General features: G+C 29.8%; 2 protein-coding genes across 2 annotated transcripts in view; both read left to right on the top strand.

Annotated features, from left to right (window-relative positions):
* The window catches only part of LOC107449489 (non-POU domain-containing octamer-binding protein), a 157,124-nt gene that overhangs the window by 111,547 nt on the left and 24,614 nt on the right, over positions 1-20,963 (top strand). The window lies entirely within an intron of this gene.
* The window catches only part of LOC107449558 (glycerophosphodiester phosphodiesterase 1), a 52,677-nt gene continuing 31,788 nt past the window's right edge, over positions 75-20,963 (top strand). The window contains exons 1-3 of the mRNA XM_016065115.4: positions 75-588; positions 2,771-2,946; positions 8,663-8,768. Coding sequence (XP_015920601.1) covers positions 298-588; positions 2,771-2,946; positions 8,663-8,768 — 573 coding nt within the window. The 5' untranslated portion in view covers positions 75-297. The remainder of the gene's footprint in view (positions 589-2,770; positions 2,947-8,662; positions 8,769-20,963) is intronic.

Genomic DNA, 20,963 nt, shown 5'->3' with positions numbered 1-20,963 from the left:
CTGTGTGCACATCCCGTTAAATTAATTAGAAATAGTCAATTTATTTATCTTGGAGGACAAAATAATTCTCTACCAATGTTTTTCTGTCATTTGTAGTATAATTTTACAGTGCAAGCTATAAGTTGAATTTATTTTGAACTATAGCTTTAGCGCAAAACACCTAGGCCAAACAATCGCCAAAAATCATTCTCAATTATCTACAACAAAATTGTACATCCTTATTTTCTCCTACCTATTTGGAAAAAAAAAATTTTTAAAGCTGTTCTTTAACTATTGAGTCAGGTGTCACTAAATGATATGAATTTTCAGAAACTTCCACCTGTTCCTATATTACTAACTTGTCTTCAGATCTGGTTTTACAGTTATTTTTATTTTATATTTCAGCACTACTTAATGTTTTCCATATATCTTACCACGATCGTAGTCATTTGTGTAACAGTAGGTCTTCAATATATTACATTTGAACAAGTAAAAGATGACGTAGCGAAAAATGTTCTTTTGAAGGCAAACTCAACTGATTTGCCCGTCTTCGCTCATAGAGGTGGAGGTCATGATGCTCCTGAAAATACTATAGCTGCCATAAGAGAGGTGACACAGCCCATAAAAATTAATACATGTGTGTCGTCAAAATGTATAAAAAATTTTATCGTTGCATTTTCATTTTTTAAATGCATATAAGTTTTGACACTTATCTTTAACCTTCTGAAATCAATATTTATTTTTGATTATTTATTTTATTTTATTAATCTGAACAAGTTTCATGCAATTATTATCAGTGTTTTAAAGCGAGCTATTTTTAGTAATTAAATACTGAGAGGCTGTGTTCAGTAATTAAAAACAACAAATTTTTTTTTTTTAAAAAGAAAATCATTGATTTAAATTGAATGATTTTCTTTAAAAAAATATCCATTTATAAACTTACAAACCAACTTAATACAAGTTTTTTTATTGATCTACATGATTTCAAAATAGTATGTCAGTATATTGCTGCATTAATAAGTTTTAATAATCAAAATTACCCTAGTATTAGTATGAAATAAATTACAAGACTTTTGAAATAATGAGGAAATCATATAATTCCTGTAAATTTTTCAGACTGCAAGCTGAGTACAAAGACTGTATTGTGAATTCTTTAGATTTTATTTAATTAAATAATAATATTCTTGAAATTTGGGTGTTTTTTTTTTACTGTTTTTTTAGTAATTGTACTGTTCTATTTTGAGTTGTCCTGTTCCAATCTTATTTCATTTCCAATAAATTTTAATCATGCATTTGCTTGTACTAATTCATTTTTAATGTATTGAGTTAATTTAAAAAGACCCATGATTTATTAGTCATAAATTTTAATTTATTATGTTTATAAAGTTTAGCCAAGCATAAATTGGAGTTCTTAAAGTATTTTTTTTTAAAAATTAAATAAAATAATTCCTTTGGTTTTTTTTAAAAAAATATAATCATGAACCTTTTTAATAGGCTCCATCTCCCTTTTTCTATGTGTGTCAACCATGCACAATTGGAAATTGAGGTTTTCTTAACGCTGCCATTTACCGTTCTCTAAACTAGGAACTTTTCTGCCCTACATTTGAGCCCGTTTAGTTGGGCTAAATAAGAAATATATATTGGTAGTACTGTATCTCTTTATTTACTAAAGATTAATTATAAAATATTTATAGTGAACAAGTACTAATTTTCTGGAATTGCATGCGTTTTTGCATTGAATCTTGTTATTCCTTCAAAAACAAGTGTTGATGTCAAACAGGGTTTTTCAAGATAAAAGAATTTGCTTTTGAACAATCTTTCAATTGTAAGGACATTTGATAATACAATGTAAATCTGATGTTCTTGAAGATTCTAACTGGAATTTAATAAATTCTTATTTACCTTTATCAATCATTGAGGTTTTATTTTATTTATAAATTACATATTATTTTAATTATTGTACTTTTTATTAAATATATAATACAAACTACAATTTACAATTTTTATGAAAAGAAGTTAATTTCAAACATGTTTCCAAAAATTTTTATTGGCATTATTTTTCCTCATAATATCATTTTTATGGCTTTTTTTTTGTTTGTCATTTTTAAAGATTTCTTAGTTCATTGACTTCATATCCATAGTGTGTAGCCTTTTTAAAAATTGCTTAAAGGTGCTTATTTTCAATTTTTGTTTTTTAAAAGCACTTAGAGGGGCTTTTTTCATTGGGTGTTTTTAAAAAAGTGCTTGATTTTCCCTTTTTGAAAATGAAACTTTTTTTCTTTACCATGGCGATTTTCAGCACGTATTATGCAAAAGCGGGCTTTTCACCTTATTCTATTCAACGTTTTCACAATTGATTCAACCACAATCCATTTCACCCTATTGTCGATCCATAGCGTATGAAAGTGGCAATAATTTTGCAATAATTCCGCATGTGCGTCTACTGAGCTGAGTTCGACGAGATTTTAGCACTTTAATGTGTAACTCTGCTGCATTTTGCTAATTTCAGGCTTTATTTTCCATCCGAAAAATCTCTCAGATCTTTTTATGGTGGCTAATATAATCAAGAAAAAGAGTTCGATTGCGTAAGGTCTTTGAAAATTATTTTGCATTTTGTTAATGTATATAGTGCTTAAAAATATTTCTTTAGTGCTTAAATAGTTCTTAAAAGGTGCTTATTTTTCTTTTGAAGGATTAGGTTACGCATTCTGATGTCCTTGATTATTAGAATTAAAAAGGTTTTACTATCACAAAGTTTTTGAGTCTAATAATTATGGTTTTTATTTTCTAGGCCAAAAAGAATGGAGCAGATGGTATTGAAGTGGACTTATCCTTCACTAAAGATAACATTGCTGTGCTTTTTCATGACGATACAATGGAGAGAACAACGAATGGATTTGGCACGTTATCTTCTAAGACGTTCACTGAAGTGCGAGAGCTTGATGCTGCTTCCAACCATATCTACAGGTTATTACTCAAACCATTAGAAGAATTGATTTCTGTTATATTTTGGGTTAATGGTTGCATTGCAGGGGTCTGTCCAGGGTAAATTTACTACTGTTTAGCGGTACCTTCACAAATTCAACTTTAGGAAGAACGGTAGTTTTACAAAATACTTTTAAAAAAGCAAGTTCTCATGTCAACCCCGTTCTCATTGCAATCTATGGAAATGAAGAGCTTTACTGCCAGCTGTTTTTTATGAAAAGGTAGCACGTGTTTGGTCAGATAGTGCAATGTGGTCGCTGAGTTTTTTTTTAAATGAGGCTCTCCCTTCATAAACTGTACAGGAAGTCTAAATTCGAACATTATCTTAAACACTATTGTAAATTCATTCTAACAGACCTTTATTTTTTATGAAGCAGTTTTTTTCTCTGTGAAACTTTTTTCTGTTCAACCTAGTTGAAAATGTTCTCATAATAACTTTTAGTGCTAGTAATGTTAAATGCATGTTTTTATTAAATTCAAGGTGAAATTTAACTATGGACAAGGACTTTTATGAATTTTTAAATTTGGATTTAAAATTTTACAATAGCAATATTATTTTTGAATATATGAGGAAAAAATATATAGAAATTTACCAGTCAAAAATGATTTTTATATGCAGTCACAATTTTTGAATATATCTTCTAACTTACCATATTTTTGTGTTTATTTTCTAATATAATTTTTAATTTTCACAAATTTTGTCTAAATTTTCGCAAAATAGTTACCTCTGAAAAAAAAACCTAGAAAGGCATTGTTTTTACACAAAGTGATAAATAAGTTAAGAATATTTTATTTGAGTAAATCAGTCAAAAGAAGAAAATTAAGATTTCTGTTAACATTCATTAGTTTAAGTCAAAGTGATCCTGTCAAAGAATATACATACGGGAAGAAGGCTAGCTGTCATAGGTAAGATGTAAACCAGTCCCCCAAAAAGTTTGTACAGGCTCTGTGTTTAAAGGAAGGAAAGCATTTATGGGTACGGCAGCTGTGGATTTTCTTGAAATGGGTTAGCACCCACCTCTTCCCCAATCACTACTGGGGTTAGGAATGTTTTCGTTTCTTTTTCGGTTGGATTTTTGCACTATTTATTAACCCCTTGACATATCATTTCTTGATATAGAAATTATTTTTCATTGCACTGTCAACAACAACTCTCAACGGAATGTTGACAGAGATGCCAACAGCTCCAGACAGGGCAAATAACTACAAACTAAATTTTGCGAGTATTTTACTATTTTTGCTTGCTTTTTAAAATGTATAGCATGACATAAGTACTGTAAAATGGTGAATTATATAAGCCTATGAATTTTTTAGAAATAGTGGTGGATAAAAATCTACTAAATTGAATGTGTTAAATCAAGAATCACAATTGATAAACTACCACTTTAAAATATTAATTTGCTGTCCGGAGAAGGTTGGCATCTCTGTGTTGAAGACGTCTGAGACACGTCAATTATTGTTTTGACATAAGAAACAAATGACGTCTTTGTGTGTCAAAGGGCTGATAGTACTGTATTATTTAGAGCTGAAATAGCCAGGTTGGCAAGGCGTTAGTATCTCGTTCGTGAGAATGTGTGTACGAATCCAGCTGGTTTTAGATGCCCTGTGTAGTTAATGGTGACTGGTGCACGTTAAATTAGTTGGATCACGAAGTCCTCCATGTTCCTATAACAAATTATACCTCTGTGGGTACTGAATTGGGCTCTCTAGTTCAAGTCAAAAATTACGATCTGTAGTTGACTGGATATATAAATGGGTCTGCCCTATAAAGGCGTGTGACGTATGAATGTAACAGAAATCAAATTCTTGGCCATAGATGGCGCCACTGGAAAACAAGAGCAATCACAGTTTTTGCCTTAATGGCCTATGACAAAAGCAAATGAATTACTTATTAAGTTATTTTTATGAGAATTAATTTACACTGAGGTGACAAGAGTTTTGGGATAGGAATCTACATATATACAGTAAAATACAGTCACAAAATATATATGTTGGCAGTGCATTGCCAGGAATTTTATTTGTGTTTAAGTTATTCATCTTATATTGTTTATGTCCCCAAGATGAGATTTTGAATGTGGAATGGTAGTTGGAGACACTGGGGGCCCAGAGAAGTACGTGCCCCCTTTAATAATTTTTCAAAACATCAGGATTCTTTTACAGTTATTACTTTAAAAAACATCAAAAAATATTTTAAATTACAGAAAAATGAATGACTTTAGATAGTTTATTAATAGTTTAGCGAAATAACTATATATATATATATATCACTTTCAGCGCAAGTTAACAATTCAAAAAGATTCTTAAAGACCATTTAATGAACTTCTTAAAATTATTTATTTTAGGATATTTATGTTGAAATTGATAAGTATTAACATAATTTATATTACAATTATTTTCTGTTAACGTTGTGTAATAATTGTAAAAGACGCTGTTTATTTTTTGTAACTGTTGAAATATTTTATTATCGTTTTAAGTTGTTTTGTTTTATAGCATAAAATAACTTTCAGCTTGTTTGGGCCTTTAAATTTTTATAAGGATTTGTTTTAAGTAAAACTTTTCAAGTAAAACGTGATAAAACTTTTATGTTTATTTTTCTTATAATTTTTTGCCAACAGGCTCCATTTCATACAAAACATTTTTACAGTACTGAGAAACTTTAAATGTAACGTTCAAACTTTCAGCATGTTTCCATAGAATATGTTCCAAATTACCTATTTTATTTGATTTCCACATAACTTTTAAAAACTTACCACTGGACTTGAAATACCAGATATTATTAAATGCATAAAAGTATTTTAAAAAGTTGCATTATTGCACATATATAAAGAGTTATTCTTTTAAATTTTAAGAGAAGTTCACATCAAGGAATCACACATTATAATAAATAAGTCCATTATAATAGATCTGATTTTCTCATATTCTTCCAAGTAATAGTTAAAGACGAATTAAATCTGTAAAAACTTGTTTGTGTTCTAGACACTGTGGGTAAAGCAATAATGCAATTAATTACAATTTTATTCATGCCGTTTTTATGTTAAAAATATCTCTTGTGGCAGTTAGAATTGCATAAGTTTTTTAATTATTTTTGAATCGCAGCTTTATGTTCAAAAATAAAAATTACATATAATTCCCATATAAACTATTTTCGAACATTTGCTTAAAAAGAAGTAAATGTTAATAGATATTAGAAAAAAATAGGAATGAAAAGTTTAAAAGATCAATACAACAAAAAAAATTTTAATTGATTGTTCAAAAATGCACTTAAAAGCTTAGAAAATTGAATTTTTATATTATCTCTCCTGGAGATAAAATTATAGAATTCGCAAAAGAAAAAAAAATTACTAACTAAAGAAATAAATAATACTAGCAGACCACCCTGAATAACTTTTGATATAATGATTGAGTTTTCACATTCTAGTACTCAATCTTAATTGTTTGAGGGGTGACAACAAATATGCTAATTAATAAGTGCAGATGATATTTCAAATTACGAAATCAGACCCCAAAACGTACTTTCTCTGAATGAACGTGTGCTCGCCTGCCAATCAGGTGATTTGTGTTCGAATCCCAGGGGTGGCTGGCCAATACGAATTCCACACCCGACTTACACGGACACAGTGCTGGCATAAAATATCCTTAGTGGTAGATGGATCAGGAGTTCCCACACTGTAAGGGTTTTTGTGGTTAATTCCATCAAAAAGAAATTTCTCCCAAATCATAAATTCAAAATTGGGTAGGCTGTTCAAAGATGGCTACAAAATAAAATAGAATTGTAATTGCGAAATATATTCATTATTGGATGTAGTTTTCAAGCATGTCACATGGCAGGAAGACCCTATAGGAGTTTAGCTGAAAAAGAATTTAAAGTTCTTATTCCCAATAGGACTACAGGAATTGTCTAAAAAGACATTTGAAATCCGATGTTTTCAGAACATATCCAATTCAATCAATTGTCAGAACCTAATCTATTTATCTTAATGTTAAATAATGATCAGGAGTTGGTATGGCCTCTGGATATCTGGTAAAGCAATCAATCATGGTTAAGAGATCATTGAAACCACCAGAGGAAGTCCAACAATGTGCATGGCATGGACATTGTTGGACTTCCTCTGGCCTATATTTTATTTTTTGCCTAAAAAGGAAACATTTTATTTAAAAATATAGAAAAGATCAAAGAAACTTTTTTTTTAAAAAAAAGAAATTTGAACTTAGTAAAGTCCCAAATTCAAAATAACTGAACAAGAAAAAGTATTTCAGAAAAAAACAAAAAAATTCATACTTTTGCATTATTTATAGTATTGTAATTATATGTATATTATTAATAATTAATGTACGATTAATAATATATGTATGATTACATTAGTATCAATTATTTTTATCTTGTTTTTTATTACTAAATTAATTATTACAAGTTTTAATGTAATATAAAAGAGTAGTTTGAAAATATTTAAGGTAATAAAGCATTAAAAAAAATATTTGAAAGGAATAGAATGATGAAAAATAATTAAATTAATGTCAATACATTCATATAAAATAAGTATATTTCAGTATTATTGATTAAATGATAAATAAAGAATAAAACAAGCATCAAAATGCTTTTTTGCTTACAAAAAGGAGTATATCAATATTATTATAACATAATGTCTAAATAGCATTAAATAAAATACTATATAATATAAATATCTTGGATGGAGTTGTATTATTTTGTGTTAAAATATTTTTATGTAGATAACATTTTGAAGTTATTACAATAATTAATTACAGCGTATTATTCATATTCAATTTGTTTACACTGGTAACAGGAGAAAAATAAATTGATAAATAAAATATATAACTCAGAACATCACCTTTAAATTTTAAAAACTATCACAAATCTATGTTTTTGATGGTCTGTTTTATTTTAAGCATTTTTAGATACACTAATTCATAAGCTCAAATTTAACTCTTTTTTTTATTTATTTTATATAAATATTTTTGCAGGAACAAAAACATTTAAACAATAAGAAATAAATTTTAAGTTGAAAAAAAATTTATGAGGCATATATATTAATTTTGTTATGTTTCAAATATATATTTATCTAAAGTAGTTAAATCAAATTAGCGGATTGAGTGAGCTTAGGGAAACCACTTTTTTCCCCCTCACTTATAGACCTCAAGACTCCGCATTTTTTTCCATATATATATATTCATAAATACAACTTTATTCTCTCTTTGTTATTTTGCTATAACCGTCATTGAATAGCCCACCTCATTTTGGGTTTGCAACTACTAATGTTCAACTCCGTAGCTTCGTAATTTTGAATCTAATCCAGAAGAAAGGGGACTCCTGGATCAATTATTGGGGAAATTTGCCTTCGTGTAGGACTTTTTTGAGGGAACTAACCTGCACTTGCGCTACATGGAGAGGAAAAACACTGAAACCTTCCACGGTTGGCCTCACGGCAAGGGGACTCTAGCCCACGATCCATCTACCACCGAGGATATTTTACGTGAGCAGTGTGGTCGGTGTAGGCCGGGTGCGGAATCGACCCCCGTCGTCGCTGGGATTTGAGCCCGGTTCACCTTATTGGGAGGCAAGCACACTATACCCTGAGCCACCGTGGCTCATCCCTCCATATTTGTGTCTTTCTGACTTAAAAAGTATCTGTGTAGGCTTAAAACTTCTCAGCCTGTTTTAGTAAAAATGTGTTTCTTTTAGGACTCGCTACAAGGGAGAAAAAGTAGCCACACTAGAAGAAGGAATTGAAGAGTGCTTGAAATTAGATTTAAAAATTATTCTGGATGTCAAGGAGTATGATAGCAGAGTGAGTGTTTTTTAGCCTTTATGAACGGTAACCGAAAAGGAAAAAATAATCTATATACATATGTCATTAAGCCATATAAAGGTATGTAACAAGCATAATGGCATCAATCCTCATAAAATCATACAACAAACCAGGGTGTGTGCGCTCGGGGTATATCAGGAATACCAAAAAAATCAGGGACTTCAGTATCGGACGAAAAAAATCATTTATCCCGAAACCTGGAATATTTTTAAAAAAATTAAGAGCAAAAACATGGCATTACTATATATTTTTTAAAATAAATATATTGTATTGTATAAATTTTTTCCTCTACAAATAGTGATTGATTATCATGCAAACACCCATCATTTTAATAGTTGTTGATCATCAGGAAAACTTAAAAATGCAATCTACATTAAAATGTAGTTTTTAGGCACTCTACAAGGTGGCTACTAAATACTGTAACTAGGACTGGGCGATATTAGAAATTATATATCGTGATATATCGTCAGTTTTGCATCGCGATATAGCGATGTATCGCGATATAGTATTTTTGAATTTCATTTACTTTAAGGCACAGAAAGTCAGATTTCTATCAAGACTTCATACGCATATTGATTTAAATCAATTTATAAATTTGAAAATATATATGTTTTGCTAAAGAAAGATATTAAATAAATTGACTAAGATGTACAAATCTTACTTAAAATATTTATTGAAAAAATGTGTGTAGATACAGAATGAAATATTTGCACTTCTTTATCGTTTATAAGGTATAAGCAGTCTTAATTTAAGTTAACCCCTAAAACACCCTTAATGAAAAAAAATATTGTTATTAAACAAAAGCTGATTTTAAAATTTCAAAATATATTTTAATTAAAATAAAAGTTAGATTGACTAAACGCCGAAGTTTAAAATTAAAAATGTTCGAATTTTAAACTAAAAAGTAAACATAAGATTTGTAGTAATTTCTCAAAATTTTCGTTCTCTGAAAGATTTCTCAGTTTAAAAATAAAAAGGGAATTTTATAAAGATATCTAGCTGAAATTATTGAAAGAAAATTTAAAAAATTAAAAAAAAAGCTTGTTAAGAAATTCATTATACACTTAAAACAAAGTGTTAAAAATATATATATTTTCTTTTAAAAGAAACTTTTTTTAACAAATCAATATTTGCTTGTACTATTATGCGTAAATAATTACAGAATTATTAAGTTCGATGGTAATGTTCAAATTCTTAATGAAGAAGTAAACACAAGTTTTGTTATATTTTCTAAAAATGATCACGCAAATAACAAAAGATTTCTTAGTTTAAAAATAAAAAAATAAATAAAAGTGAAATTTATCAATATATTTACCTAACAGCATAGGAACAAAATTTAAAAAATAAGTTCGTTAAAAAATTATTTGTATGCTTAAAACAAAGAGCTAAATAAATTTTAGAAAAAAAAATGCTTCTTAAACACTATTTTTATTATTATTTCATATAAATAATTAAATTAAATTAAATAATGACCGAATTATGAACGAAAAACAAAGTAAGGCAAAGTTTCTTAATTAAATTCTTAAAAATAAAAACAAAAGAATTGTGATATTCGGTAATATATTTAGCTAATTAACTAATAATATAAAACGAAAATTAAAAAAAAATAATGATTTTACTCTCTAATAAAACGAAGTAGTAATTGATAAAAAAAAAAAAAAAGAAATGAATAAAATTCGCAAAGTTTTCAAATTCTTTTGAACAAATAAAGTTTATTGACTTATGTCCAAAAAATAAGTTTTCTTTTAACTTTATTTCTAAAAATAAAAACAACTCAAGATTTATAAATTTAAAATCAGTAATAGAAGCCCATTAAATTATTAGAAATTTTATCCGAAAGGTTTTTAATAAATTCAAAGAAAGTAAAAAAACAACCTAACAAATTTATTTACTTTGTAATTTAATTCCTTATGGGTGCCTTAAATTAGATTTCCGATAATTTTCACATTTAAAAATATAAAAAAAGTTTTGTCAGAAAATAAATAAAAAACTTACCTAATTAATGAAGAAACTTTTCTTTATAAATTCTTTTCAATAATAGATTGCGTTCAGAACAAGGTTACGACGGCGATCACGAAGTTAATCCCATTGAAAATAATCTACAAGAAACGATTTCAAATCGCGAAGTTGCGAAAACGAACATGTGATATAACGATATAAGGTCTCAAAAGTGATTCTGATTCTACCGCTCATCAGTCAAGGCCGTCTCAACATAACGAAACAATATCGTCTTCCACAGCGCGAGTTGGCATCGGAACGTAAGAGAAAGTCCTTGCGTGTATCGCTATATCGCTATATCGTTATATCGTCTTCTTCACTCGACGGCTTAAATCAGATTTCTGATACATCGCTTGGAATGTAAGTCGCTGTATCGGTTTGCCGATATAGGCGTTAAATCGATATGTCGCGATATATCGATTTATAGCCCAGTCCTAACTGTAACACTCCAAAAAAATTCATCGTTCATCCGTTCTCTCAGTATTCCTGTGAGTGAAACTTTCCATATGTGCAGAGGATTTTTGTTTTAAATCAATATATTTAGAATCAGTTTAAGTATGGAAAGGTTGATGCTTTTCGATCGCTTGTTTTCAGGAGGTAGCAATTAAAATCTCTTGCATTTAATCGAACACTTATACATCGAACTATAAAACGATTATTGGATACTAATAGCTGTAAAGATCAACTTAGGACTGGTTGTTCACTCTCAGTTCATACTAAAGGGCGCATTAAAAGAATACGTGAAAAGATGACTCACTGCTAATAAAATGGCTGCAGAAGAGAGCGTGGGTCGAAGACTTGGGTTTTCACCCTTATTGCAAAAGAAAAGTTTGACAACAGCATTAAAATTAAAAAGAAAGAAATTGCTGAACTGACACAGTATCAAAAGTGTTGCAAAATAATCTTTTCTAATGAGAAAATTAGTTTTAATGTTAAAAACGACCCTTCAGAAATTCATCCATAAAAGGGGAAAAAACTCAATTCTGCATATTGCAAAAGGGAAGTATTTTTTGCCACATGCTGACAGAGTGTGTTCCAAAAATGTTTGAATATTTCAGCAAGATTCTGCACCGAGCTGAAACAACTCAGATTTGACTCTGTGTCTATTGCCGGATCGAGAAGATTGGCCCCCTTCTTTACCCGGTCCTTTGAACTATATTTTGTTGGGAGAATTCTAAATGTATTGCTAATCAGTACAGAAGTTTGGACTTTCTGAGAGCTTCTTTATGGAGTGACCCTCTTGAAATGATTTGTGCCGCCATACAACAATGACATAAGAGATTATCTTCAGTAGTCGATAAAGACGGTGGTCGATTCGAATAAAAAGTTTTTTAAGTAAACTTCAATTTGTAATTTGTGTGTTTAGCGTCTTCTATTTAACATCTGTACAGTAAAATGATTCAATATTTGTATCAGTATTTTGTAGCAGGGTTCGTTGATTTAAATCAGCTTGATTTAAATCACAATTTAAAGCAAATGATTTCCTATAAAAAACAAATTGTTACGAAGTCTAAAGAAGAGAATCCACTGCTGATCTTACGGAGGCAACTTGGAAAACGCCTTTTGGAAATGAAATTTGGGACATGGAACGTTTTATCTTTATATCGAACTAAAGCATTACAAATGCTTTTGCAACAATTGGATGAATACAAGATTGATCTAACTGCAATTCAAGAGATTAGATGGACTGGAAATGGAGTGATTAATAAGAGAAACCACATGGTCTTTTTTAGCTGTCACCCTGATCATCACAAGGAAGGAACAGGGTTCATTGTTAGTAAACGTATTAAGAATCTGGTTATGAACTTCATTGCTGTTTCTCCTAGACTCTGTGTGATTAGGATAAGAGGACAGTTTTTCCACTATAGTATAATTTGTGCTCATGCACCCACTGAAGACAAGTCAGATGATGAAAAAGAAACCTTTTATGAAGAACTAGATAAAATTTTTAATGACTGTCCACGGCATGATAGAAAACTAATTATCGGAGATCTTAATGCTAAGGTGGGAAAGGAATCTGAATTTCATTCAGTTATAGGTCGACACAGTCTGCATGATATTACGAATGATAATGGCTTAAGGTTAATTGATTTTGCCGCCTCCCATAATTTGATCATTGGGAGTACTTGCTTTCCCCATTAAAAAGATTCACAAAGCTACTTGGAGAGCACCAGATGGATCATTTGCTAATCAGATAGATCATGTACTTATTGAAGCCAGACATTACTCTAATTTATTAGATGTTCGAACTTACAGAGGTGCCAATGTTGATTCAGATCATTTTTTGGTAATTGCAAAAGTGCGAGAAAGAATATCCGTGGTAAAAAATAAAAAAGGTACAGTTTTGAAAGAGTTCAACTGTGATAAACTTAACATAAAGGATATAAAAACGAAATATATCAATGATGTTGAAACTGCTCTCACTAACATGCACTGGGAGAAGGATTCTGTTGAGTCAAAATGGCTACAGTTGAAGGAAAAAATTTGCAATGCTGCTGACAATATTATTGGTAAGAAGGAAAAGAATTCAAATAAAGATTGGTTTGATGATGAATGTGCTGCAGCATCCAATACTAAAAACATTGCTTATAAGAAAATGATTCAAAAGAATACAAGATTTAATGCTGATGAATATAGACGATTAAGGAGAGAGGAAAAGCGAATACATAAGAGCAAGAAAAAAGCTTTTGAAGAGGAAAACCTAAGAGATATTGAGTCCCTGAAGACAATAAATGAAAGCGGAGCTTTCTACAGACGAATTAATAGAAGTCGAATGGACTTTAAACAAACATCTAACCTCTGCAAAAGTAAAGATGGTTTGATACTGATAGACAAACAGTCTGTACTCAGCAGATGGAGTGAACATTTCCAAGAAATGTTCAGTAAACATGATCAATCCTATTGCTCTGGGAGCGTTTTTGAAAATAAGAATAATGAAGATATACCTGAACTGGGCGAGGTTGATATTGCTATAAAAAAGTTAAAAAACAACAAAGCAACTGGGCACGATAGGATAACAGCTGAGCTGTTAAAATGTCATGGTCCAGTATTTCTTGAACTAATTTATAATCTTATTACTGATATTTGGAATGCTGAAATTTTACCTTCTGAATGGAACACTGCCATTATTTGCCCAATATATAAGAAAGGTGGTACCATGGTTTGTTCTAACTACAGAGGTATAAGTTTGCTATCTACTACCTACAAAATCTTGTCAAACATTTTATTGCAGAGACTTATACAATTTATAGACCCTCAAATTGGAAACTACCAATGTGGTTTTCGCAAGGGAAAATCTACTAAAGATCAAATATTTGCACTTAGACAAATTTTAGAGAAGACCAGGGAATTTGGTATTACCACACATCATCTCTTTATTGATTTCAAAGAAGCCTTTGAGAGTATTAATAGAAATCGCTTGTATGAAGCCCTGGTTGAGTTTCAAGTACCACCAAAACTAATTAGACTTGTAGAAGCAAGCATATCAAACACCGTATGCAGAGTCAAACTTTTGGGATCTTTATATGAAGAAATTAAAGTAAATAATGGAGTCAGACAGGGAGACTCCTTATCCTGTCTTCTTTTTAATGTTGCTCTAGAGAAAGTTATAAGAGATGCTGAAATCAATATCGGGCAACATATTTTCAAAATCTATTCAAATATTGGCGTATGCGGATGATTTAGACATCATTGCAAGAACTGTTCCTGCATTAAAAGAAGCTTTCCTTTCTTTGGAGCTTGCTGCTAGGGATATGGGACTAATCATCAATACCGATAAGACCAAATACATGCCTGTACTTGCTAAATTAAATTTTACTGAATCCTATCTGGAGATTGGTTCCCACAGGTTTCAGACTGTTCAGAATTTTACTTACCTTGGTTCAATAGTTACTGCCGACAATAACATAGACAATGAGATTCGGAGTCGTCTAATTTGTTCAAATAAAGCTTTTTATGGTTTAAAACGTTTTTTCAAATCCTCTCTTTTATCAAAAAATACACTATAAAACATTACTCTATAAAACATTAATTAGGCCAATACTTACCTATGGCTCTGAGACCTGGAACCTAACTCAAGCTGGTGAAAATAAAATTGCCATTTTTGAGAGAAAAGTTTTGAGGGCCATCCTTGGTGGGATAAAAATAAATAATTCCTGGAGAAGACGATATAATACTGAACTGTATAAAATAGATAGTGTGAAATTCAGCCAGAAATTGAGCCAGATAGTGTGAAATTCATTAAAATACATCGAATGAACTGGGCAGCTCACATTTTCAGAAGGAATGATGACTCAAATTTAAAAATAATCCTGTTACACAAACCCCTAACGAACAGGAAAAGAGGTAGACCCAGGCTGAGATGGCTGGATTTAGTTGACACTGATTTCCTTATTCTAAAGGAGAAAAACTGGCGAGCAAGTGTCAAAAGTAGAGAGAAGTGGATTCGAATTCAAAGGAAGGCACTGGCCCACCCTGGGCTGTCTAGCCAGATATGATGATGATGATGATTTTTTTAAAAAAATCATTGATTTAAATCAACTAATTTTTTTTATCCATATATATATATTGATTTTAAAAGAGAAAAAACAGTGTTTTAAATTTTTGATACTTTTATTATTTTCTTTTCTTAGTATTAAAATTTAATTTAAATAAATTGCCGAATTAATTAATATTAGTTAACTAAATTACTTTCTTGGTGTGTGTTAAATTCCAACACATTTGTAATTACATTTTTAAAAATGTTTTGATTCTTGAGATTAAAAGTACAGATTAAAGTAAACATTTAATGCTGGCTTAATATAGACTTGCATAGCTGTAGAAAGTAATTAATAAACATGAATTTTTTCAAAAAATAATACAAATAATGTTAATTTAAATTCTACCTTTTGAATGAAAAAGCGTGAATTAAAATCTACATCATATTTTATTGGTGGAAAATGTATATTTCTGAAGCTTGAGGTTATATTAAAAAGAAATTACCCTAATATGCCAAAAACAGAAAAAGAAAAAAAAGGGTGGATAAATTCAGATGTTTTTTTTCCTAATATAGTGTCATTCTTCCCTTTCAAACTCTTTCAAAGTATATTTGATGCAGTAGGGTTATTAACTGGTATTTTTTTCTCATAATATGTTTACAGTATCTTTGACATTATCTGATTTTCTATAAAGAAATTTTGTGAAAAAAAATTCCAATGGGTACATAGATTTTCTAATTTTTTTTTTAGCTTAACTTATCTATTTTGATATAGAATTAACAATGAATATTTTAATATAAAAATATATAGATTAAATATTTATTTATTTTTTGATGAATGACTACATTTATAAACATAGTCTGCTACATTTATTTTGTCATTTTAAAAATCAAGAGGAAAAAAAAAGAAATCACAATTTTAAATTAAAGTTATGGTTTGCTAACTGAAACTTTGTTTTAATAGTTAAATTTTTTCCAAATTTACTACCAAGTTTACCAAATTTACTACCATTTAATGGTACCTTTACAAATTCAACTTTAGGAAAAATGATAGAATAATCACACAGAATACTTTTTCTTAAAATTTTATTTTTGTATCTCGTAAAAAACGATAAATCCATATTTTTACTATATTTATGTTGATTTTTTAATATAATTTTTAATTTTCACAAAATAGGTACCTCTCAAAAAAACCCAGGCAGACTCCTGAAGTATTCTTTAAATTCTCTATTTCATCTAGTTTTTAAATTTTAATCATGCATTTGTTTCAAAATTTTTGCGATGCATACAAAGCCATGTATTATAATGAAAAATTATTTTAGTTAAGAGCTTCTAAAATATTGTTACAATATAGTTTTAATATTAAGTTAATTTGATTAAACATTTATAATTTTTTTTAAATCATAAATTAAAGTTCTTACAGTGTATTTGAATAAAAATCAAAAAATCTGATTTAAATCAAAAAAGTTTGATTTAAATCAAAAAAATCTGATTCTTTTGATTTTTTTTAAAAAAATCACGAACCCTGTTTCGTAGCCATCCTGTAGATATGCTTGATCACCACCCCACTCTGTTTAGTATTAGTTAAATGAAATGAAAGAGTTTGGAATGACAGAGCACTGTTGTACGGGTTATGTAAGTTGTGCATTGAAAGATGTTTTAATAGTGTATCGCATTCTTCATACCTTCTGAATTTTTTTATTTGTCATGCCTTTATGTTTTTTTAATTTTATTATTTTAATTAGCTGAAAATTATTTTATTATTTGAGGATGGCAATGGGTTAGCATCTAATTTTTTTTTTTTTTCGATTATGCACCTTTTGAAAATGTTTTATTTTATGGGCATTGAGTTTTTAGGGTGATAAAAATGTGATTAAGTTTGTTAAAATTTGTAACATATCTTAAAAATGCTTTATTTTATGTATGTAAAGTTTTTTTTAATTTGATTTTAAACAGTATGAACAGGGGCCCAAAACATTTCTGTACCCTGCTTTCTTTTAAGATGGCCCTGATGGCTAAATAAATAAGAGCAGTTGGTAGGTTATCTAGAGTCTTTTTTTGTGCTTCAGCGTTTCTGGGCATGAGAAACAGCAATGGGTCCAAAAAAGACATATACTTAAAATACGATTTCTTTCCATTTTGTGTTTTGCTATATTAAATTACATTCTTTAAAATGATACAAAGAATGTACCTTACAATTTAAAAAAATTTTCGACCATTTTTAAATTAAATAATAATAAATACTTTCTAAAAGTTATTTTTTATTTGGAAATAATTTTGGATAAACCAATTTTATAACTGTGAACAAAACTTTTTCAGCTCAATTAAAATCTTCTAGAGATATAGCGAAATACGCAAAAAGTAAAATTAACATTAAGGGACTTTGGAGCACTCTCCTGACCAAACTATTGGAATGATTTATCCCAGATTATGGCCAACCCCTATATTTTGGGAGTCAGAAATCCGAATCTGTCGAAAAAAAGGTACGGTTATTAAGAGAAAGTATGTTTTTGTGTCTGACTTCGTAACTTAAAATTTCGTCTGCACTTATCTTTTAGCATATTTGAGGTCACCCCCTCGAATCATTAAGAATGAGTCCTGAAATGTGAAGATTGGATCATAAGATCAAAAATTATACAGAGTAGTCCTTTTTTTCCCCCTCTGCGCACCGTACTTATTGGGATATTTTTTTTACTTTTGTGTTAGCTCTTTTAAGTATCTAATGCTTTAAATTTTATGATGAAGTATCTAAAAAATGAAAAAATGCTCATTGCTACATTCCATGCTATGGATGGTTTTAAAAATCATATGTATATTTATTTTGAAGTAGAAGTTTCAAAATTATTGCAAAAAAAAGAAAATAAATCAGTCGAAGACTGAAAAAGTTCATGTATCCAACTTCCTCTCTTTTGTTGGTTCGCTGTATCCACAAAAATTAACATTGTTCGTGTGTAGTAAGGAACGAACATTTCATTCACTGTATCCGGAAGTTCACTATAGCGGGCTTTGATAGTAGTTTTTCTTTGCCTCAGATCACCTTTGAAGGTGACTTGATTTAAATTTACTTGTGAAATAGATATGTTAAAGGTTTTAGCAATGTGTGTAATAGTTAAGCTCTCAAATCAGGTATCAGGATGTTGTTGAATGAGAGAGTAGCAAGAAATGTTTTATGGGACTGTGAGTTATCCCCTTCACTGGTTGTATGATTGGCCGCTCCCATTTGCCCATTTTTGACCAATGCTGCACACCATTTCAATTAATATTTTTTTATGAACACTGTGACGTATTTCACTCATTCAATTTTTTCGCTGGTGTTAAAGGTTCTGAAGACCCCCATAAATTATTAGTAATTCAATTAGAAAAAGCACTTTCTGCTAAGACATTATTAAACTATTCAAATTTTTGTAACGATTATTGACAAATGAAATTTTTTGAAAATGTATAATTTTTCCTTTAGAGATTTATCATATGTTTTTAGGATGGATTAAAGATGTAAGTCAGTAAATAAAAAAAATAACAAACCAAATTTCATTAAAAAAAAAAAAAAAAAAAGACAAGCGTACGACTAAATGGATTGTTTATTGATTTGGTGAATGGTGCCTATGTGTAGCATTTTATTTCTTATATCAAATATAATTTTTGTGTGCGTCTTAATGAATGTAATGTTAGCATATTTCAATGAAAACAATACCACATTTTATACAATTTCTGTGCTTGGCCTCAAATGGGTTAAAGTCTGTTTTGCTGATAATTAAAATGATTATTGTATAAGTGATTCCAGGGAAAAACTTTAGGGATTAAAAATTCCGCCTGTTGCTACTGTGTTGAAAATCAAATATTTTTAACCGTATACAAAATTTGTAAGTTTTTTAAAAAAAATTGTTGCTAATAAAAGGTTTAGTGCCACTTCTTTTTATTTCCCCTGCATCCTCAATATTAGGTGTTTATTTTTTGCTTTGAAAATTAATTTTCCTTTCGGTGTTTGTATTCATAGATAACGTAAGAAAGACTTGTAAACGAGCTTCATGAAATATTGAGAACAAATGTATCGATAACATATTTAGTACAAAAAATTTTGTTAAAAGTAAACCCTCCTTAAAATGTTTCGATTCTCTTAAATTTGAATCTGTAAAAAATTTTACCTGATTCGGATCAGAAATGAACTATCAAAATGACTCCCGATATTCGAAAGGATAATTCTTCGATTTAAGAGTATTATTGCAATCCCATTTGGACCTTTGCTGTAAAAGGTATTGATGAAATTCTTCTTCTTCATAAGCGCAACAGCCTTTCACAGGCCAAGGCTGACTCGCAGAGTTTCCTCCACCTGGCCCTGTCCGGTGCGATGGCCCGCCATCGGTTGACTCCCATTAACTTGAGGTCCTTTTCAACGTCGTCTATCCATCTTGTAGGTGGTCAGCCCCTACGTCTTGTCCCTTCAATTGTGGAAAAAGTCACTTTTTTGGCAGGGACGGCATCAGAATTTCTGAAGAGGTGGCCCAGCCACCTAATGCGTGATGCTTTAATAGTTCTCACAATGTCGGTCCCACCGAATTTGTCATATTTTTTGTAAATTTCGTGGTTCGTTCGTAAATTTTGCAAAAAAGGAGAGCTTTGAAAGTTTTAACCCCTTCCCTTACCAATTTTTTTGAAATCAGCATATATTTTATTTACTTCATTGAACTAAAACAAAGTTCCAAGTTGAAATTTTAATTTTAATAAGTGTGAAAAAATATTTAATTTGTCATCCGTTTACTATCCAAAATTATCTCAGGCCAATGAAAAAAGTTAAATAAAAGTAAGAACCTGTCTAAATTGACCACCCTCGGGACCAAGTCACTCTATAGAAGTGGTCACTTTAAAAAGAACTCTTGAAATAAAACTTGGTAGAAAATGGTCACCTTACTCAGGTGATCACTTTACCCAGGTAGTCACTTTTACAGGTTCCACTGTGTGAGTCTTTGTGTATGTTCACATTATTTTCACTCACGAACGCCATTTTTGTGACTTTTCTATATAAATTCATCAACCATTGTACAAAACATGTCCCACGAATAGCCCAAAAGAAATATTGGCAATCCCAGCAGATTATTCGGCCGAATAAAACAAAGCGCCCGAGTTAACTCGGGATAATCAGGGAAGCGGTTAAAACGGTTCATTGCACACAATTTGTCATTGTGGGGCTATTCAAATATTACGTAAGCACCTTTTTAAATCCCCTCCAAATTACAATCTCCCTACAATTATGTAAGATTTTGCAATAATCTAATTTTAAGAATTATTATGATAGTACAGTAGGGAACCGATTATCCGGAACGGTCGGGACCATCGCTATTCCGGATAACTGATTTTTCCGGTTTTCTGAATTGCTACAAAAAGCGGTTTTTTCATTGTTAAACCCAACTGAAAAAAAAAAATTTGGAAATAATCTTAAAAATAAGAAAAAATGATGAAGTAATACACTAATGATTATTTTCAAAATGATGGTAAGGTAAACATCTTTTAAAAAAGAATGAAAAATCGTAAAATCTTTTGAGGAAAAAAATTTTTTTTTTAAAAAATGGCGAGAAAATTCATCGAATTTCGTTCCGGTTTTTTGGTTTTCCGGTTTTCTGATTTCCGGATAACGGGTTCTATACTGTATTAATTAAATATTGCCTTTCAATTAGTTTCTTTAAAATTTTGTTTAATGAAATCATAAT

The sequence above is a fragment of the Parasteatoda tepidariorum genome, chromosome 5, assembly GCF_982258835.1.
Source record: "Parasteatoda tepidariorum strain Cologne lab strain chromosome 5, Ptep-v5.0, whole genome shotgun sequence".
NCBI classification, from domain to species: domain Eukaryota; kingdom Metazoa; phylum Arthropoda; class Arachnida; order Araneae; family Theridiidae; genus Parasteatoda; species Parasteatoda tepidariorum.
The sequence above is the reverse complement of the archived record's forward strand: the minus strand, read 5'-3'. Positions and strand labels throughout refer to the sequence as shown.